Source organism: Danio rerio, chromosome 7 (genome assembly GCF_049306965.1).
Source record: "Danio rerio strain Tuebingen ecotype United States chromosome 7, GRCz12tu, whole genome shotgun sequence".
NCBI lineage: Eukaryota > Metazoa > Chordata > Actinopteri > Cypriniformes > Danionidae > Danio > Danio rerio.
This window is the reverse complement of record NC_133182.1, coordinates 27,024,775-27,047,348: the sequence shown is the minus strand read 5'-3', so window position 1 is coordinate 27,047,348 and position 22,574 is coordinate 27,024,775. Positions and strand designations below refer to the sequence as shown.

The window sequence follows — 22,574 nt, the reverse complement described above, 5'->3', positions numbered from 1 at the left end:
AATAAATGAATTACTTGCCTTCAAGTCGTTACAAACCCTCGATGCCTTCATCCGCTTCGGATGCTTGGGATGGAATCCGAGATCCTTCTGACCATCCATGCACAGATATCGAATGTTTAAAGTCCAGAAAGGTAACGAACAGATACCAAAGAGTCCACGAGGTATGTGTTCAACTGCAATTATAAAGTTACCAAAGGACTTTTTCTTCTTTGCACTGTCCGGATAATTACGCGCACCTGTTCGAAACAAAGCGCGGCCGCATCTAGGGGGCACACGTCAGAGGCAGCACTCTCGTGAACGCGTACAGTGAACGGACACTGAAATAAAACGTTGTTTTCGCACGCACAAAAGTATTCCCATGCCTTCCCAAAAGTTAGTTGACCCATTAAAAACCTTTGGAAACCTCAGATTTCATCCAAATATTCAAAGATTACCGATCTAAGTTCTAGGAATTTGTAAGAAAATGAGTGAATAACGACTTTAATTTTTGGATGAAAATTCTTTAACAAATCTGTTAATTCTTAATTTTAGTAACAACACACTTTCAATAACCCAAGAGGATGGCATTATAAAATGTTATTTGCACCTGCACTTTCATGATGTAAAACATATCTATTTTAAGTTAACGTTTTAACCCATATATTTGATTTCATTGAACATGCACACATGTAAATATTCAGTTGATTCATTGCAAATTAAATGTTTAAATGGTCGACTTTCTTAGCAGTAGCATACGTAAACTGTTTTTGACTATTGAAAATATCGGACCCATTACAGTTCTGTACCCATCTAAGACAAACACCACAAACACATGAAGTGATCCAAATATCTTTATTTCTCCAAAAACTGCAAATTTATGCCACCAATGCAGAAGCTGTGGAGGATTCGCTGTAGAAGAAAACAAACAAATAATAATCAGAAAACAGATTTCAGCAAGACAAGTTGTAAAAGGTAAATAACAAAAAAAAAGACAATATTGTATGAAGGGGACTGGCAGTGAGGCACAATGAAGCCAAACTGCTAATTTACCTCCAGGGTTTATCTAGCACATAAGAAATATCTCAGTTCTTACATGGGAAGAATGGGACAATGAAATGTGCACTAAACATGGGTGGATTAGTTTGAAAACAACAAACACTTACTACTTCCAGTTGGGGGCAAGTACTCTCCTGGTCTTGTAGTAGCGGGCAAGCCTGTGGATTCTGCTCTCAACCAGAATCAGGCGGAACTTGGCATCCTTGTCCTGTGAAAACACAAGACAAACTGCTGCAGTGTACTGATCTCATTTTCCCAGAAATCTCCTAAAATAAAACACGATCTATTATGAATGGTTGTTTTGATACCTTTCTGTTCCTCTCCAAGTGCTTCCTCACGGCGACAGCCTTCTTGATGAGGTGGTAGAGATCCTCAGGCAGGTCGGGGGCCAGGCCTTTGGACTTCAGGATCCTAAGGATTTTGTTGCCAGTGACGAAACGCACCTGAGCAACACCATGGGAATCCCTCAGGATCACACCTAATAAGAAAAGAAAAGTATTGACTTAAAACTGTACAGACATCACAGGCTTCCACAGACTTTATACAAATATAAAAACAGGCATATACACTGATTTGATTTACTTTTATCAGATCAAGCAATGAGCCAATCCACTTGAGTTGTGGCTTGGCATGCAATTATAACCAAAACCGTGGTTTGAAAAAGTCAAGATTTTAAAACAGCAAACATCTTCTGTTATACCGTTTCTAAGGTAAAATTTTAAATGTTTTTTTTTCAAATGTATTGTAAAGAAATCTGTACTTTTGAAACAAATATAATAGAAGTTCATTTATTTTTATTAATTAGCCGGACATGTTCATAGTTTCAAAGCCTTATGTTTCCTAAAACAAAATGTATATTGTTCAATTTGGGTAAACGTTTTGTTTTCTTAGCAAGACATTTAAAAAGAACTTATTTTAGAGCAGTAATTACAAATCATGAATCTGTGATATTTTTATTCAAGGTTATCATACCGTCAGAAACTAATACTGGCTCATGCCTAGTTGTGGCATAAGAAATGGTGTTACCAAGTCTAAGCCTTTCTTCTTTAAAGATGAGAGCCCCATCTCAATACCAGTATAATATCACAGTTTAAAGCTGCAGCATGTGGCTTAACATTTAATAGGCAAGTGCAACAAGATTTAGATATTTTTGTCAATTCAATAATATTTATATTTTGGCTGTTTGAGATGTTTGGTCCATCCCTGCTGCGGGGAAACTAGTACTTCCAAGACTCATCTGAAATTAAACAACAGCTCTGACCATCTGAGATTTTGAATAGTCAAAAATTATGATTATAATTACATCAACAGCACGCAAGTGTATATTAGTACATCACCCATTACAATTGACTTATTTGTCTGATTGAGGTAATCTAAACTAAAATGCATAACTGCAAAGTCTACATTACAAATAACAGAAACTTACAAAAATAAGGATCAAGTAAAAAAATTCCACTTCTGTGGAGACAATTAGAACAACTGCTGTACATAGTTCATAGACTCAGAGGCCTTGTTTTCATACAATACATTAAATTCATTTGATTCACAATAGTTAAAGTTGAGATAAAGTTGGTTTCATTTTCGGACATTCATTCATTCTCTAACTGACAAATTGTGACACTTTGGCTATATTGTTTACCACTCTACCTTGAATATTTGGTCTAAAAAACCATGCAAGTATGACTTCAAAACTTAATTAGCACTATTTCATGGACTGTGAACAATGCTGTTCTTTGATAGTCTTTGACTGCTAATATGATCTCCCTACTTAGTGTGCAAAGAATAGTTTTCTGAAATTCTATAATCAAGGAGAAAGTGCAGATGTGGGAATATAAAACCAACTTCACATCAATAAGTTTTTAAATGAACGATAAAAGGATAAATAAAAGTCCTTTGTAAAACCAACACACATGTATTACTGAAATTCTTGATCCTAACAGATACAAGCTTTTTTGTTATAAAGCCTGTATTGTCAATCAGAACTTACCGATCTGAGAGGGGGTCAGACCCTTCTTGGCCAGTTTAAAGATCTGCTCTTTAACATCATCAGATGTCAATTTGAGCCACTAAAACACAAAATAATGGGATATTTTAACAGCTGTGACAATTAACATAATTAATCAGATGAAAAAAAATCTGAGTCAACAGACTTACTGTGGGGACACTTCGCCTATAGGGCAGTGCCGACTGGGACAAGCCCTTGCTGAAAAATAATAAAACATTCAAAATGTGAATTATGTGGTCTACAAGAAACATTAATTTAGAAGACAAGACAATTTCACTAAGTTAGCTTGCCAACAAAAACTACATAGAAAACAATAACTGACAACAAACTAAGACAAGCATATACACGTACAAGTTACAACTTCAAGAACAAAGGGGAAAAAGAACAGGGTAAAAAAATTAACATTAGTGTAGATTTAGATACTTCTACAAATAATTGATTTTAACGTTAAATGTATGAGGTCTGACCAGCCCGAACCGACAAACACATCTGGCAAATAAACATGCGTTATGTAAATCTGAGCGACAAAATACCCAAACCGTTAAAACACAGACCCAACGTCATTATTAACAGAACCATTACTAAGAGTTTCTCTGATGTGTTCATCCTGCAGCGCCTCGTACATGTGCTGCCATCACGCTCCACAGAGGAAGAGAACGTGGGATCACTCTGACTGCTCAAAAACGCTTTTCTAGTTCCGATTAAATAACAATTCCGGGTTCGATCTATGTTCTAAAGTGTTAACGGCGTTTTAGGACAGTGTTGAGAATAAATAAAGGTGTTTTTAGTGTAAAATAAACATTTACCCAGGAGCGTGCATACGACCCATGATGGCGGTTTTAAGAGCGAGGAAAGAGAAAGACCGAGGTAAGGCCGAGAGGAAGTGAAGTAGGGCGCCGGAAGTGATGTTAAAAATAACTTCCTGTCTGTTGATTTCATATATTTCTAAGATTTTTCTTTAACATTAATTAATTCATGTATTTCTTCTATGTTGTTTATTAAATTTAACATTACAATTGTCTTTTTTATTTTGTGCTTTTCATATGCATGCAGATGTACCGCAAAATGTTTATATATTAGGCTATAAACATTATTTATTCGGATTTATTGTTGTTTTGCACATTTATTTATTTACGTATTTATTTTCATCTTACATTTCAGGGTTTTTTTCAGGGGGGAGGATATACGGATCTCTCTCTCTCTCTCACACAAACACAGTCCCACACACACGCGCGCGCGCGCTAAATTGGCCATAGTGTGTGTGTGAATGAGAGTGTTTGGGTGTTTCCTAGTAATGGGTTGCAGCTGGAAGGGCATCTGCTTCGTAAAACATATGCAGTATAAGTTGGCGGTTCATTCCGCTGTGGCGAACCCTCCTTAATAAAGGAACTAAGCCAAAATGATTGAATGAATGAATGAATGATTCAGGGATCCTTGTCTCTCATTTTAAGCCATTGTATTTTGATTTAGCAAGATTTTTTGTTTTGTTAATTGTCCTGGTTATTTTGTGCTTTAATTGTCTTCTTATTAAAAAAAACTTTTTCTCAAATCCACCAACTGGTGGCGCTCCAGGAAAACCTGGCTGATGTAAGCATGACTGCAAAAGTATAAAAGGCTGTAGAAATATAGAATGAACAGATAAAACAGCTCCACCCAACAGTATTCCCAACTGGGCGGAGCATAGCACCTCTAGGTGTGTGTGTGTGTACAGTGCAAATTGCATTGTGTATTAAACAAACTGTAATATGTTCTACTTTTGAACATTGGCCAGGATGGACCAATATTAGAAAATTGTGTAGGCTACCAGATATCACAATTAAATGGATAGACAGTTCACCCAAAAATGAAAACTCTTGTCATCATTTACTCATCCTTTATTTGTTCAAAACCGGTTTGAGTTTTTTTTCTTCTGCTGAACACAAGATATATAGTGAATGGTAGTTGTGTTATGTCATATTTTCAGACAAGCTTGAGAGTTGAATATAAACCAATGCAAATTACTACAGAAAAGGCCAATAGTGTCTGACAAGCTGAAAATATGCATTCCATGTTATTCTGGATATTAGATATATTCTTAATATTCTAAAATAAAGCTAAAAAAGCTGAACACATGAAGAGGATGCTATAAAATAAGTGAACTAACTTATCTATATAGTAACAGCGTACCAACGAGCTGTCTCTAGAAAACATTTCCAGATATGATTTTCTTCGTTATTTGTAATGTGAGTGCTTACAGTTTATTGCATGTGAGTGAATATAATATAATAAACATAGAGAAATCAATGGGTGCAGCTTTCCATGCCCCAAATTTCCAGAATACATTGTGCTGTAAAGACATATTCTTAGTTTTCATTACCGAAGAATGTGGGGGGGAAACAGTGAATGACATTTTAAGTATTTTTGTTCCTGGAAACTTTTTTCCAACATTCTTATATATTGTTTTGTTTTTAACTTCTGTGTAATGTTACATTTTAAAAATGTTTACCTCTTTCCAACAGGAAAACCAATTAACAAACAAGAATGCATGATTATGTGGTCAGGGGGGGGCAGACTTAACCAATAAGCAGGGTAAGCAGTTGCTTAGGGCTGAATTAAGGAGCCCCAACCAATGCAGTCTATTAATTATACAGCTCTTTTATAATTATTCTATCATATGTTGTAAAATCTTTCTTTAACCATTAAGATTTTAATGTTATACCTTCTTTTCTAAACCCTCCTTTCTTCCAAGTGCACATGCAAATATAATTCACAAATCACAAGTACAGCTAATTAACTATAACTACATACACACAGTTTGTAAACTTGTTTTTTATTTGTGAATGTATTGTATTTAGTTTTACATTAAAAAGAATCCACTTAAAATATTTTAACATGCAGTTTACTCACTCAAAAAGGGAGAGTTTTGAGTTTAAATGCTAAGGCCCCATACCTGGAATTGCTTAGGGCCTGTATATGTCAACCCCTGTATATGGTGTCATGGCATAGCAATAAAAAATGTCATTATAATGGAAGTCAGCAGGGCAAAAACAGCTACTAACACAATGAGAGGGTAGTAAATTCGCCCAGTGTTAAAACATTAAGTTTTTTTTTATTATTTCAAAGCATTTTTTCAAAATATGTGTCTAAATAAGTTGTCACCAAAAATCATTCTATTTGCTGAAACCGAGAAAGTAGGGGGCAAATTAAGAATGAATGAAAACAGGGTTAACGGGGTGTACAAGAGTTAACTGAAGAAAAAAATCATAAAAAGTTTGAAACCACTTATGTGTCAGTACATGGTGAGGAAATGTTGATTTTTGGGTGAACTATATCTCTTCAACAAGATTAACATTGAGTGTAAATATATAAAAGGAAGAGAATAGGGAGGACGTAGTGGATGATTCTAAGCCACCGAGCGCCCCCAAGAGGAAGTAATGTGACAGTGTCGTAAGAAACAACATCATTAAAGCCCAATGTTTCAGTTCAGATCTACTTGATCTACGTGGAGCTCTCTGCCTCCTCCTGCCGCTCTCTAGCTTTACTGAATCTGCCTCATCAGTCCAAGATAGCGGACAGTCAGGAAGCCAGCGGTAATGAAAGGAAGCAGAAAACACCCGAGATAGCTCGATATAAACCAAACCTGACAACGTAAGTGCTGCTATTTAATTATGAATAGCTCAAGATGGATTAACCCAAATAGAGCATCAACTTTTCACGTATAGACAGCGAGTGCCGCTATAACGCATGCAATAGACTTCAGTCAAAGGAAAGCTAAAGAAATTAGCTTCTATGTATCGATATCACACCATGTTTCTGTAATACTATAATTTAGCATAAACAAACGTAAATATTTAGAGTATCCCTTTAAAATAGTGGCCCGTTAATGGCCTGTAATGTTGTTTATCCCTAGTAACGGATTTATTGGAGAACTGATCTGCCAATCAGTGGCTGTGTTTCAGCCTAGTGAGCTGTTTACCTAAACAGTTTTTACTTTCGAACTAGGATGTCGAAAACATTTCAGCTCTAGCGTTAAGACCACCTAAAATGGTAATCAGCTAACGTTAACTAGGTCGTTATTTAATATGATAGAGCTGTCATCTCCCGTTTAATGTGTCATTTAAATATATGCCGACTTTTCCAGATGTCCTGTTTAAAGGGGCTCCTCACCAGCTGCCTTGTGTTGGCGAGTGTGCTCTCCTGGGCCCAAGCAGTGCCAATAAGTATAGATAAAACAAAGGTGAAGATCCCTGAGGAAACAGTCAAAGAGCCCCCTCAGAGTGTGGTAAGATATTTAATCAGTCGATTACATAACAGGCTCTGGCAGCGAGTAGTCTTGGAGTTCCAGGTTGTATTAATATGCGTGGTTATTTTTGTGTGGGCTATAAGCTCACACTTTTAAAAAAACATTTTCAGAAAAATACATCATTGTATGTTTGTTGTAAAAAATAAATGAATAAATACATTCGACAATGTATGTACTTATGGCTATTATTTCATATTTGTAGGACACTGGACTACATTATGACCGCTATCTCAGAGAAGTTATTGATTTCCTTGAAAAAGATCAACATTTCAGAGAAAAGCTCCACAACACAGACATGGAAGATATAAAGGTAAGAAGCAGCATGGCTTTATTTGTGTTGTTGTTTAATACAAAGGTCACGCAGAGCTAATCTGTTCATTCCTGCTGATTTTAGCAAGGGAAGTTGGCTAAAGAGCTCGACTTTGTCAGCCACCATGTGCGAAGCAAGCTGGATGAACTAAAAAGGCAAGAAGTCAGTCGCCTGAGAACCCTGATCAAGGCCAAGCAAGACATCGAAGGAGGAAACGGTAAGATTTAAAAGTAAATGTAAACAGTTTACAGTAAAAGTAAACTGAATTGAATGAACGCTTGGGGTAATTACACATAAATAATGTATAATAGCATATTAATAAATGAACAGAGGCCTTTACTGTGGCTCAGTGATTAGCACTGTAGCCTCAAGGCAAGAAGGTCACTGGTTTGAGTCCCGGCTGGGTCAGTTGGCATTTCTGTGTGGAGTTTGCATGTTTTCCCTCTCGTCACGTGGGTTTCCTCTGGGTGCTCCAGTTTCCCCCACAGTCCAAAAACATGTGCTATAAGTGAATTGCACAAACTAAATTGCTTTTAGTGTATGAGTGTGTGTGTGTGTGAATTAGTGTGTATGGATGTTTCCCAGTACGGGGTTGCAGCTGGACGACATCTGCTGCGTAAAACATATGCTGTAATAATTGGCGGTTCATTCCACTGTGGAGACCTCTGATAAATTGGATTAAGCTGAAGGAAAATGAATGAATGAATAAATGAACAGAACAATATATCACACTAATTAAATCAACACTGAGAGGGTCTTTATTTCTGATCGTTCTTTAAACAGAGTTCTTTCATTTTGTCAGATATTGCGGTGGATCACCAGGCGTTACTCAAACAGTTTGAATATCTGAACCACATGAATCCGCATACATTTGAGGTTGAGGATCTGGACAGACTCATCAAATCGGTACGTCATTACTTAAAGTTAGTCAGCATCTGTCACTTTAAATGCTTTTATGTATCTTTTTTTTCTTTCTAGATTTACAATTTAAATATATTTCATGTTGCATAAAACTGAGACATTTCTATTTAAAGCCATTTGCAATCACTAGATAAAGATTGTAAATGTAGACCATGTGTAGTCATTATAAATCTTTTCATAGTGTAATAATTCACACAAGGACGGATCTAGAGCTAGAGAAAAATAGTCACTGGGGAAATATTACTTTATACAGGCCTTCAAAGTGCCCCTATTATAAAACTTTATAATCCTGCAATCTATTTACATTCATCAACAGTCAAAAAGACTTTGATTTTCAAAAATATAGATTATAGATTGCAGCATCGCCTCTTTTCTTACAGTGTTTGAAACAGTCCATTCAAAAATCCACCCTAAAGCCTGCCATTCTTCTCTGGTAGGTCAGGTGACGCATGCTGTTGTAATTGGTTTAACGCTTGTAGCATATGTCAGAAACCAAACAAACATCAGCTTCAGAGATTTCCCCAGTACATGTTTACACATTGAAACAAACAATAAGAATTCTGTTTGTTCTACTGTATCAGTCTTAAAGAGACAGTTCAAGTGTTTCTTTAGACCAGGGGTCACCAATCTGGTTCCTAGAGGTCCGGTGCCCTGCAGGGTTTAGCTCCAACTTGCCTTAACACACCTGCCTGGGTGTTTCAAGTATACCTAGTAAGACCTTGATTGGCTTGTTCAGGTGTGTTTCATTAGGGTAGTAGCTAAAATCTGCAGGACACCGGACCTCCAGGAATAAGTTTGGTGACCCCTGCTATAGACCATTTTAATGTGGTGATGTCATTGGCCCATGAACATGTGCTGCTTGTTATCAAACTATTTCATAATTGTAACAACAGGCAATTCAATCATAACTTAATTTTAAAACGGCTATCATAACATTATTTATCAATACGTGGCTCTTTTTGGATTCTCTGGAGCTAAAGAAATTAAAAATGTAAAAAAAGGAAAGACGTTGGGACCAGTGTTTTTGTTTACATCCCTCAAAATTATCTATACCTTTATGAATTTCTTTCTTCTGTAGAACACAAAAACAAGATGTTCTGAAAAATGCTGGGAAAAAACAGCCGCTGACATCCATAGTAAGATCAAAAAAAAAAAATACTACGGAAGTCAGTGTTTTCCCTTCCACACTCTTCAGCTTATCTTTCTTTGTGTTCAACAGAAGAAAGAAACTCAAACAGGTTTGGAACAAGTGGAGGAAGAGTAAATGATCACAAAACATTTTATTTTGGGGTGAACTGTCCCTTTAACCCAATTTTTCATCCTTTAAAAAAACAAGTGAAATTGGAAAACAATATCTTTTTACATGTCAACAACACACACACCAAACTCTTTCAGGCCTCACCTCAGTGTTTGAGTGTCAAAGCAGATATTTTTTACAGTTGGCCAATAAAGACAGGCGTTATGCAAATTAGTTAAAAACATACAAACTCTTTGTAGGTTTATATAGGAGGGCTGTAATTATTTCCATATTTGCCATTTACTTTGAGCTTGGACCCTATTGCCAACAGCTTAATAAACAGTACATAACATGTAATATTTGAAAAAAAAAAGTATGGCGGGGCACTTTAAAATCCCTTAATATTTTTTTTCTATGACCTAAAACAGATTATGGTAGTTAAAATGTCACAAAAGTATATATCTCTTACTAATTTAAGAAACACATGTGTCAAGGATTTCTGGAGTATTCTAAAAACACTTTAAAAGAACATTGCATAATCAATCTTCAGCCTGATCAGATTAGCCTGTACTTTTTTCTAGTAAACCCTTCATGGCCATTTTCCTTTCTTATTTGAGCAACAGTAGCAAAACAGCTTTCATAATAAAACCAAAATGATCTTTCAGTCACATTTACAATCTTGCAATACAGGCTACAAAAGATCTGGAGAACTACGACAAGGAGCGGCATGAAGAATTTAAAAAGTACGAGATGATGAAAGAGCACGAGAGAAGGGAACACCTGAAGACACTAGATGAAGATGGCAGGAAAAAAGAGGAAGAACACTATGAGGAGATGAAAAAGAAACATGCCGATCACCCCAAAGTCAACCATCCCGTAAGTCTCAAAATATCAACATCTCAATTATGTTTATTTAATAAGGTTTTGGAGGAACACAAAGTAGCACAATGGGGGGATTGTTATAATTATGCATAACCAATTTGGCTTTGTCCCAGGACAATTTTCAAAGATCCCTCATGCCCTACACTATCTAATTCATTCATTTTCCTTCGGCTAAGTCTCTATTTCAAAGGTCGCCACAGCGGAATGAACCACCAAAGATTCCGGTATATGTTTTTATGCAGCAGATGCTCTTCCAGCACATAACATAAGCACCTATACACACTCATTCACACACAACGGCCAATTTCATTCATTCATTCATTCATTCATTCATTCATTTATTTTATTTTCGGCTTAATCCCTTTATTAATCTGGGGTTGCCACAGTGCGATGAACCTCTAGCTTATCCAGCATATGTTTTACACAGCGGATGTCCTTTCAGCTGCAACCCATCACTGGAAAAACTACGGCCAATTTAGCTTATTCAATTAATCCAGTGTCTTTGGACTGTGGGGGAAATCAGAACACCAGGATGTAACCCACGCAAACACAATGAGAACACAATGAGAAATGCCAACTTGCCCAGCTGAGACTCGAACCAGCGACCTTTGTGCTTGAGGTAACAGTGCTAACCACTGAGCCCCTGTGCGGTCTTCCTACCCCATCTCCTCTCTCTTAATTATTCATATCTCAGATAAGCATATGGGGGGAACAACACTGTGTTCCTGGACCAAAATTGCAAGCTTTGAACCCTTCCCTCGGACTGCACGCAAAACAAATACATAATTTTTACTAGGACTTTTTATATTTGATATATAATTGTATGAATAAAAATTAAAAAGTCTATGGTTTATATTATGCTCTATTATTTATTTTGATTACAGTTATACCTTCTCATAATTTATATTGTCACAATACAAATCACCGTTTCGGGTATAAGGACAGAAACATAAATAACAGCACTGTGAGAAAGTTGCCATTTTTGAGAGTGCAGTGTTTACATTTTGCAGTTTATTTAGCAAAGTATTTTGTATTTTTTTTTTTTATTTTGGACTTGAAACCATTAGTTTTTGAAAAAAAATTATATTTTATTTACATTTATTTAATAGATTTTTAATCAAACAGTTGACCTGAAGTTATAAATTAAGTGAGAAATGTGTTCACATATGAATGAGTATATACTTTAAAATTTAAACATGAAATTCTTTGGTCTATATATATATATATATATATATATATATATATATATATATATATATATATATATATATATATATATATATATATATATATACTATTAATTGGTTAAATTTAAAGAACTGGTTCTATATCATGACATATAGTAGTCAACAATTGAAATGAATCAAAACCTTTCATCAAAATTTGTCCTAAAACTATTCACATCTATTTGTATAGCACTTTTTACAAACATTATTGTTTTAAAACAGCTTTACAAAAGGTGCACATTATTGCATTCATCAAATTCAGAAAGTTAAGGTTATTCCACTCGAAAAACTCACTTATGACTTGCATGAAAAAGTCTGATGGCAGCTATGGACACCCTTTTGGCATTATTCCTTGCCTGATTGTATTATGTTGTTTACTTGTTTGTATATTTCCCTTTTTTTCTACTGTATAGCTAAGACTATTTGTATGTGCTGATTTTAAAATAACAGACGATTAATAAAAAAAGAAAGATTATTATTAAGGTTATTACTGTAGTTACCTTAACTTTATTCGTTATTATTAACTTTAAGTAATTAACTAGAAACTATTCGCTTTAGTCAGTTAAAGTTATTATATATAAGCATAGTTAACCTGCAATTATATAGTATGTAGTCAAATGTTGACTACTGTATATCATTATTAGGATATGAGATGACTTAAACCATGATGAGATATTTTAGCATGCGAGCATAAACCTGTGACATGTTTGTAAGTTCATTGAGGATATACTCATGTTTTACGCTCATTAGGGTAGCAAAGACCAGCTAAAAGAAGTGTGGGAGGAGGCAGATGGCCTTGACCCTGAAGATTTTGACCCCAAAACGTTTTTCAACCTGCATGGTAAAATATTATTTATAATTTCTGATAAAGCCTAGATTTAAAATTCTGAAACAACCTGCTTGATGATAATTATATTTTGAATTCTAGACACAAACGGAGATGGCTTCTTTGATGAACAAGAACTGGAATCCCTATTCACTAAGGAGGTGAAGAACTGTAGCTATCATTAGAGGAAAAAATACATATAAAACGGCTATTATAGTTACATAGAGTAAAAATGAAATTACTTTTCATGACCTTTCAGCTGGAGAAGATCTATGATCCAACTAATGAAGAGGATGACATGGTGGAAATGGAAGAGGAGAGGCTGCGAATGAGAGAACACGTCATGAACGAGGTTGTAATAATGATGCCAATTAGGGCAAAAATAGAGCAGATCTCCTTGCATGACCTTCAGGAAGATCATTGGAAAAATATATATAACTTCATCTGAAATCATCTGACTTTTATAGGTCGACTCCAATAAAGACAGACTGGTGTCCCTAGATGAGTTTCTGGTTGCCACAAAGAAAAAGGAGTTTCTTGAACCAGACAGCTGGGAAGTAAGTATAGTGAAAATGACACATCATAAGATCTCTGCTCAATGTCAGCTGCTGCAGTCAATGTGCAGATTTTCACTGTTAAAGGATTGGCGTAAAGGTTTTTACAATGTCAAAATTTCAGTTGGCATAAGCTGTAAATGAAAACTTACTATTCATAATTAAAAAACATTTCATAAGATATTTCAGCCAAAAGCGAATTCCCACAGGCCATCAAAGATGTAGGTTAGTTTTTTTTTTCTTAAGCAAAACATTAAAGATTTTAAGCTGAAACTTTGGTCCCTTGTGATTCATAAAATTAAACTCAACAGCTAATTTTGAGAGTAAACAAAACATATACAGAAAAAATATAATTAATACCCACTGTCCGTGATCATTGAAATTTTATGATTCAACAAGGGCCACAATTTCACATAAAATAAACGTATTTATTGTTGTACTGAAGAAAAACAAGTCAGTTTGGGATCAAATCTAACTTAAATAAATAAGAGTATTTATTCATTCATTGATTTTCTTTTGGCTTAGTCCTTTTATTAATCAGGGGTTGCCACAGAGGAATGAACCGCCAACTTATCCTGCATATGTTTTATGCTGCTGATGCCCTTCCAGCTGCAACCCATCACTGGGAAACACCCATACACTCTCATTCACACACATATACTACGGACAATTTACCTTATTCAATTTACCAATTCACCTGTACCGCATGTCTTTGGACTTGTGAGGGAAACCAGAGCACCCGGAAGAAACCCATGTCAACATGGGGAGAACATGCAAACTCCACACAGAAATGCCTAAATACTGGTATATAAAGTAAATTATAATTAAAGAGTTTAAAGTAAGATATACACTCACCGGCCACTTAATTGGGTACACCTTACTAGTACTGGGTTGGACCCCCTTTTGCCTTTAGAACTGCCTTAATCCTTTATGGCATAGATTCAACAAGGTACTGGAAATATTCATTTTACATTTACATTTAGTCATTTAGCAGACGCTTTTATCCAAAGCGACTTACAAATGAGGACAAGGAAGCAATTTACACAACTAAGAGCAACAATGAATAAGTACTAAAGGCAAGTTTCAGGTCTGTAAAGTCTAAGAAGGGAAGTGTTAGTAGTTTTTTTTTTTTTTTTTTTTGTACAGTTAGTGTGATATTCAAAGAGGTAATTGCAGATTAGGAAGTGAAGTGGAGACTAAATAGTTGAGTTTTTAGTAGTTTCTTGAAAGTAGCGAGTGACTCTGCTGTTCTGATGCAGTTAGGGAGTTCATTCCACCAACTGGGCAGATTGAGCGTGAGCGTTCGCGAAAGTGATTTTTTCCCTCTTTGGGATGGAACCACGAGGCGACATTCATTCACAGAACGCAAGTTTCTGGAGGGCACATAGATCTGCAGAAGTGAGTGCAGATAAGAAGGTGCTAGGCCAGAAGTCACTTTGTAGGCAAACATCAGAGTTTTGAATTTGATGCGAGCAGCAACTGGCAGCCAGTGCAAACGGACTAGCAGCGGAGTGACATGTGCTCGTTTAGGTTTATTGAAGACAACTCGTGCTGCTGCATTCTGGAGCAGTTGAAGAGGCTTGATAGAGTTAGCTGGAAGCCCAGCTAGTAGAGAGTTGCAGTAATCCAGTTTGGAGAGAACAAAAGCTTGAACAAGGAGTTGAGCTGCATGTTCAGATAAGAAGGGTCGGATCTTTCTGATGTTATAGAGTGCAAATCTGCACGATCGAGCAGTTCTAGAAATGTGGTCAGAGAAGTTTAGTTGGTCATCAATCGTTACTCCAAGGCTTTTCACCATTTTGGATGCAGTAATGGTTGCCCCATCCATCTGGATTGAAAAGTTATGGTGTAGAGTCGGGTTGGCAGAAACTACAAGCATTTCCGTTTTTGCGAGGTTCAGCTGAAGATGATGATCTTTCATCCAGTGTGAAATATCCAACAGGCAGGCTGAGATACGAGCTGGAACCGAGGGATCATCAGGATGAAAAGAGAGGTATAGCTGGGTATCATCAGCATAGCAGTGGTAGGAGAATCCATGTCTCTGGATGACTGGTCCTAGAGATGATGTGTAGATGGAGAAGAGAAGTGGCCCAAGAACAGAGCCTTGAGGTACCCCAGTGTTTAGATGCTGTAGGTTGGACACCTCACCCCTCCAAGACACCCTGAATGACCTGTCAGAGAGGTAAGATCTTAACCATTGTATAACAGTGCCCACAACGCCCAGTGACTCAAGCGTAGATAGCAGGATCTGGTGGTTGACAGTGTCAAAAGCAGCTGACAAGTCCAGCAAAATGAGGACTGATGATTTAGAGTCTGCTTTAGCCAGTCTGAAATCCTCCACGACCGAGAGCAGGGCAGTCTCAGTTGAGTGGCCTTTCTTAAAGCCGGATTGCTTGTTGTCCATGAGATTGTTTTGAGTAAGAAAGTCCAGGACTTGATTGAACACTACTTTCTCCAGAATATTGGCCATGAATGGAAGCAGGGATACTGGTCTGTAGTTTTCAAGTAGCGTATGGTCCAGGTTGGGTTTCTTTAGCAGTGGGGTTACCCTAGCCTGCTTAAATGTAGTGGGGAATAAACCAGAGTCAAGAGATGTGTTAATTATGTGAGTCATATTCCTCAGAGATGTTGGTCCATATCGACATGATAGCATCACACATTATGCGAATCTCTCGTTCCACCACATCCCAATGTTGCTCTATTGAATTGAGATCTGGTGACTGTGGAGGTCATTTGAGTACAGTGAACTCATTGTCATGTTCAAGAAACCCGCCTGAGATGTTTTGCAGTTTTTGTTTTATACACACAAACATATTTTAAATAATGCTGGAAACCTATAGTGTATAGTTCTATAGTATATTTTTTCTACTACAGATGTCATTGGCTACTAGTTTTCAACATTCTTCAAAATATTTAAGTGTGTTTAAAAGTAAACACGTTTAGAATCCATTGAGAGCGAGTAAGTTTTCATTTAGGGTCAATCCATCCTTTGCACAAATAAAAAAATGGTGCTTAATCTTCAAAATGTCCAATAAATAATGATATTGGGCCATTTGATGTCTTTTAGACTCTGGAACAGAACCAGGCATACACTGAAGAAGAGATGAGAGAGTTTGAGGAACAGTTGGTCAGACAGGAGGAAGACCTGAACCAGAAAGCAGCCGATCTTCAGAAGCAGAGAGAGGATCTGGAGCGGCAGCAGGAGCAGCTCAATGCACAGAAAATTGAGCTGCAGCAAGTAAGAACTGATTTTTCGGGTGTCACTTGACTGACTGAGAAACATAGAAAAAATTAAAGCAAGTGAATGACATTTTCTGTGTCTTGTGTATCAGGCTGTGGAGCATATGGAGAGGATAAAAACACAAAAGGTGCCACTTCCATCTGAGATCTGTAAGTAATACTTTCACTTGAGAATCAGATAGAAATAAACTCAAGCAAGAGTTACTTAGGGTTTTTATTTTTACATTTGGCCTTTAACATGGGTCACATGATGTGTGTTTTTTTCTGGAGAGGGTTAAAGAAACACTTGAGTTATTCTAAGGTTTTAAGTTTCATGACTATACGTTAAAGAGTGAAAAAAATTGTCACACCATTATTTCCTAAATACATCAATTTTAGACAATTGAATTGAAATATAACACTAAATAAAAGTAACATTCTTGGCAAATATATATAGATTTTTTTACTTTTTAAATGCAATATTTTAAATAGCAACATTTAGGATAAAATTTTAAGAACATTTTAAGGTAACTAGGGTTAGGAGATTAATCGAAATATAATCAGTCATGATTTAGGAAAATCTGTAATCGTCACACATCTTGTAAAGGAAAGCACGCTTCTGTGATCAGTAGCAAACTTCCTCTGAAAGCTAGAGAGTGCAATTGAGCAGAAACTCCAAATATGTCAGAAAAAGAAACCTAGGAAATGATTAAAGTTGCTGAATAAACAGATTTAACTGCTTCAAATCATTGATTTAATGTGACTAATAATCACACAACTACTGAATCCTCTCATAATAATAAAAAAAAAACAAACAAACGTAAAACACTCTTGCAATTAATTTGGAGTAAAAAACGTTATTAACCGTGGTCAGGCCCGGATTAAGAATTCAGAGGCCCCTGGGCACAATGTCTTGTAGGACTCCTACCTGGCCGCACCCCTACAGTTGATTTAAAAAGTAAGATTAATAAAATATTTTTAAATAAAATAATCTATTAATGTATTGCCCGCATTTTTAAAATGAATGATATTGAATGATATACATTTACTTGACAGTGCGTAGTTCACAAAGAAGCAACGTAAACAGTGATCTGTTTTGCAGAATGATTTCATTATCACATGATTACATAATCTGTGATTATTGCGTAGCTTGTCTGAACTGTGACTCTGTGTAGTAAATGCTGCTCCATCTGAAAGCACGTTCTGGAGATTTACTACTGATTACAGAACTAGCTTTACTGACAAAATGTGAATAAAAATTGCATTCCATTTAGCACCCAGCCCTAATCTTAACAAAAATTTTAAAACAATTTGAAACATTCAAATAGGTAAAATGTATTAATACGTCACAAAAAATAATAGTAATTGAAGCATCACGATTCTTTCTACAGCAATTCTGAATTGATTCTCAAAAGTTCAGAATCGCGCCATAACCCTAAAGGTTAAAAAAGAAACAAAAAAGAGTCTAACTTTATAACAAGTGACTTTAACAACAATATACTTGCATCAAAAATAAAGACAATGTAGTTATTGTGTTATTAATGTATTGCAGAACACTTCTGGTGCTACTGAGGTGGGATACGGGTAAAGTTAGGGACAGGTTTTGTGGTATGGTTTTGTTTGAGTGTGGATTTAGGAGTAAGGGATGGCCAACAGTGCTTCTGTAATCACAGAAATTGATTTTGGATGTAATTACATGCATATGTTTAATCAATTAAAACTACAATGTAAAAACATGTATTTACCCAAAAGTACATTGTAACAAATGATTAACCTCAGTGTAAGTACATATTAAATAAGGCCACTTAATATAAAATGGGACCAAAAATGTAATGCTATCTTTTTGGAATAAGAACTGTTTGTTCTATATAATCAGTGTTATTTTCAGAGCTTGTTCATGCTCAAAATAACCTTGTTAGGTGTATGATAGAATAAATTATTTTTAAGATGTAAGTGCTCATAAACGAAAGCATAGAAACTACAATTGTACCTTCGCTAAGCCAAACCCAAAAAACGACACCCACCAATCGTGGCTTAGCAACCGCAGCTACACGCAGGAGCTCTGTCGAGCTTTCGAGCAAGGGAAACAGGCCAAAGTGTTGTGCATATGGATTGTGCAAATCTGACACCCGGTATCCTAAAAGTTTGGACGGGATGGGGGAACTTTTTCCCTTTTTAAAACCTAAAACCCAAGAGGAGAAATGCTAGCGTGGATGATTAATATTTGCTGGTAGGGAAAATCTATTTGTTCACTTCTGCTATTTATACTTTAATTTGCATTTCAGTTTATTTATTTCTTCCACTTAACTGCAAATTAGAATAGAAACGGTATAAAGAGCACACAAACATACGTACAGTCAGTGATAGGTGTACATTGTTTTGGGTAAATGATGCTATTATTCAGCACAAATCCATTAATTTCACCTTTCTGGCTGTTTCTATGAATGAATTATGTTGTAGCACTGTCCATGCGTGTTTCCTCGTCGGTTAGTAATGCTATATTTTATTGCACAACAATTAATCTATCAGGCTTTTTGGCTAAAAAAGTGAAATCAGTGTTTAATTAGTTATTACTGGATTATTTATGATTTCACCTCTCCTGCTGTGCATGAACTGAGCTGTTAAATGGTAAGCATGTGAGGCGGCTAGTCTAAGCTAGCTTCAATTTTGATTGAATTATTTTCTAATCGGTTGCCTATTATGTCGTGAATATACCCCTGTAATGCATACTGCAGTCCTCTTTTGTCTGGCTTTCTCGGATATCTCACCTGTTTGCCAAAATTGACTAATTATACCCATGTCAATGTCTGACACTGGCACATACACATTCTAATAGACGTTGCAGATACAAATGCTTGACAGGCGTAGCAAATGTAGCTAAGGAGGGCGGGGCTTAGCGAAGGGTCCATTCTGCTTAAAATTTGGAAAGATGTATTTGCACAGCTGAGCTGAAGTTATTAAAAAAAAAGGTCCTAAATCATTTTGAAATTGAATTGTGACTTCCAGAATCAGAATCGAATCAGATCATCAATAAAGATTGCCAACCTATATGTAGCTATGTTCATTTGCAAATGTAACACCTTATATAATATTACATTCCAGGAAAATATAGTTAAATGTAAAAAATCTAACGCCTCATTTTCAAAATAACATTGTTGGCAGATGCACTTTAAATGAAATGCATCATTGTTTTGACATAAAACTCTCTGAATCTCTCCTAACAGTGGAAGGAAATGCAGTCCCAGAGTCAGTAGGACAAGACCAGCCTCCAGTTCCCCTTGAGCACCAGCCATTACCCCCAGGACATCAAGATGTCCCACCACCAGCAGCACAACAACATCACGATGAACTCCAGAATCAACAAGCTCTAGGACAGGAACACCAAAATACACCCCATGAAAACCAGCCACTGCCTCCAGGACACAACAACCCACCCGAAGACCCTCCACTGGTGCCCCTTGACCACAACATTGTGCCATAAGAGCGTCATAAAGGGTGATTGTGTGGAGAACGTGCCCTCACAGACACTTCAACAAACAGTACCTCCTGACAATGAACAAGTCAATGATTATGTGTGCTGCGATTTTAATTTAGTAAGAAAGTGGCTGGATTCATAAGCATAATGCATTTATTGCAGATTTTGCCGTTTCATATAAGCTTGTTTCTTTTTGTTATTAAAATAAGTTGTGGATATTTTATTCATGGATTGGATGTCTGTGCGTTCGCTTCTGTTTTGCACATTTGTTTTCCTGGAATTTTGATGGCCTACATAAAGTCTAGTTGTGTGGTACCAGAATTTTCTTGAATTGTACTGGACGTTTTTAATTGATTAGGGCTACTCTAAAGTGTAACTGTTGCTTACAGTGGGAATTTTGGAGTAAAGCATCAATAAAAAAATAAGTTTAAAAATATTAAAAAAAATTTTTATTAAAGGGATAATCACCCTGCCATCATTAGCTATGTTTCCTTTCAAAGATGCGAAGCAGACTTTTGCGAAAAACTGAAATATCACATAAAACATTTGCAAATAAAGCACAGTTTCCATCCAATGAGTCAAAGAGAACAAAATCATGGCCTCTTGATAATCTAGCACCAAATATAAAAAAGAAAAATTGAATTTGCTGTGGTAGACGAAGCCACGGCAGGCCTTTTTTCTTTTATAATAAATTACTTACACCTAACAAGACAAAGACAAAGCGTAATGAATGTGCGGTGGCTTTTGAGGGTGTGATGCCACTCTTTTTGGGAGCACAGATGCTCAAGACAGTTGGAAGTAATTTCCCTTTCTCCTTTAATGACAGACTTTGGCTAAAGCACTTTTAAAATTACCTAAAAAAATGACATATTGTAAAATGTAGTCTATTTCCTGGTTTATCTATTAAATAGCCGCTATTTTGGATTTTTGAAAAATTACCTTTCATGCAGTATGCAACGCAGGTCTAAGTGAATAAAAACATCCAGCTGAGTATTAAATCTGAAAGTGCACCTTGTTTAAAACAAAGGCTGCGTCCGAAACCGCACACTTCCATACTATACTGTACGCTATAATCAGTATGCGAGCTGAGTAATATGTCCGAATTCATAGAACTCGAAAATCAGTATGCGAGAAGGACCCGGATGACTTATTACTTCCGGAGAGATTCTGAAGTGCGCATCCCATGCACGCTACGCTATCCCATGATGCCCTGCGAGATAATTCATGAATGAGAGTAAAGCAACGCAACTGACGCAGGTAGGTCACGTTAACATGACAAAATGGCAAATGTAGTACATCCGAATTTCATTTATACTTTTTACATTTATACTATACAGAACATACTTTTCTTACGGCCAAGTAGTACATTTAAATTCAAATGCAATTCCTATTGAGTAGTAGTCGGTTTCGGACGCAGCCATAATCTTTTTAATAAAAGATTCGACTCAGAGTCGTTTAAATGATTCGTCGTTCATCTGGATCTCTTGCCTGTTCGGATTTGGTAAAACGTGAACACGCCTTTCCCTTCAGACACTTGCAGAGCGCGAGGGATCATATGATTAACCATGATGCGAAGATCACTATCACTGAGAGATGGCCAGACATGCGACTGCAGGGAATAAAGGGTTAAAGTTAATTTTCACAACAACACCACAGTATAGCCAACCGTGTGCTGTTTGTTCCTGTCATTTTTCTGATGACTTATACAATAACGTACGCTGCAATGCGGGATTCGTCGGCCGTTTGCTATTAAAGGAAGGATCAAGCAAAGACTACGGGACTTCCTACACAACCTGTAAGTGGGATTAAAATGGTTGTCTCGTTTTATGTAGTATACGAAATTAACTATTTATGTATTTAAGAGTTGCAATCGCTTTGCGCGGCATGTAATCACATATCTATTATAGATCAGTGTTTATACTGAATATCTCAGGTTAAATCAGGATAGTTATTTCACATATCGTGTTCAAAATCACGTTGAAAGTGTGACGCTTGCTTTTTCCTTTACCGATTTAAATGTGTTTTGTGCTCACGATCTTCTGCTATCTGTTTCTATGGCCACCATCAGCTGTTCCTCACACACATGGCGCATTCAATTTTCAAAATAGTTCAACTTTTACCACTATGTGGATTAATACTGAATGTGTGTTGTTGTTACTACATAGGGTTATGGTTAAGAGTAGAGGAATTTGCTGGTGTTTAACTCCATTGCTTTGTTGCACTCCTGCATTGGGGTCACACATATTCTCTGTGCTCTGAGTACCTCATAAGCGTGTTGGGCATTTCTCTCTGTCTCATGATGAACGCACTCGACCAATCACAATGGGTCGTCGGCCTTATCAGCGGAAATTAGCCTCATGCTAAGCAGGGGTTTGGGAAAAAATGAATCGGTGAACGAATCATATGGGAGTCGATGGGATAAATAGGTAAAAATAAATGCATATAAGATGATAAAAGTGTTTTTGACCTGGCATCCATATCAGACGATATCAAAATACAACCTTTTTCAAAGCATTATAGGGGCTCTTTAATGCGGTCCTATCAGACTATATTTTATCAAACACACATGACTTTTTTGAAGCGCATACTGGATTTAATTCCA

The 22,574-nt window shown here is 36.4% G+C and overlaps 2 protein-coding genes and 1 non-coding gene across 4 annotated transcripts; 1 reads left to right on the top strand and 2 right to left on the bottom strand.

Moving 5' to 3' along the window:
- Positions 1-817: 817 nt before the first annotated feature.
- Positions 818-3,879, bottom strand: rps13 (ribosomal protein S13). The gene is given in 6 exon segments (NM_001002079.1): positions 818-888; positions 1,143-1,243; positions 1,344-1,513; positions 3,023-3,101; positions 3,190-3,238; positions 3,847-3,879. Coding segments are annotated over 6 exon segments (456 nt in total). The 5' UTR covers positions 3,870-3,879; the 3' UTR covers positions 818-854.
- On the bottom strand, positions 975-1,102 carry LOC137490280 (small nucleolar RNA SNORA19). Its single transcript, XR_011009644.2, has one exon. It is a non-coding gene; the product is annotated as a small nucleolar RNA SNORA19 (small nucleolar RNA).
- A 2,683-nt stretch (positions 3,880-6,562) lies between the features above and the next one.
- Positions 6,563-20,195, top strand: nucb2a (nucleobindin 2a). Of its 2 annotated transcripts, none has more exon segments than NM_201493.1 (13): positions 6,563-6,667; positions 7,161-7,301; positions 7,525-7,632; positions 7,717-7,849; positions 8,435-8,538; positions 10,481-10,666; positions 12,649-12,739; positions 12,827-12,885; positions 12,984-13,076; positions 13,192-13,281; positions 16,346-16,516; positions 16,611-16,668; positions 19,722-20,195. In NM_201493.1, coding segments are annotated over 12 exon segments (1,491 nt in total). In that variant the 5' UTR covers positions 6,563-6,667; the 3' UTR covers positions 19,979-20,195.
- The last annotated feature ends 2,379 nt before the right edge of the window (positions 20,196-22,574 follow it).

Excerpts from the sequence above, each read along its gene's own strand:
- nucb2a (XM_073906268.1), top strand. The coding sequence starts at position 7,161 with ATGTCCTGTTTAAAGGGGCTCCTCACCAGCTGCCTTGTGTTGGCGAGT. Across the intron at positions 7,633-7,716 it reads CAGACATGGAAGATATAAAG|CAAGGGAAGTTGGCTAAAGA; the intron begins GTAAGAAGCAGC and ends TGCTGATTTTAG. Across the intron at positions 16,517-16,610 it reads AGAAAATTGAGCTGCAGCAA|GCTGTGGAGCATATGGAGAG; the intron begins GTAAGAACTGAT and ends CTTGTGTATCAG.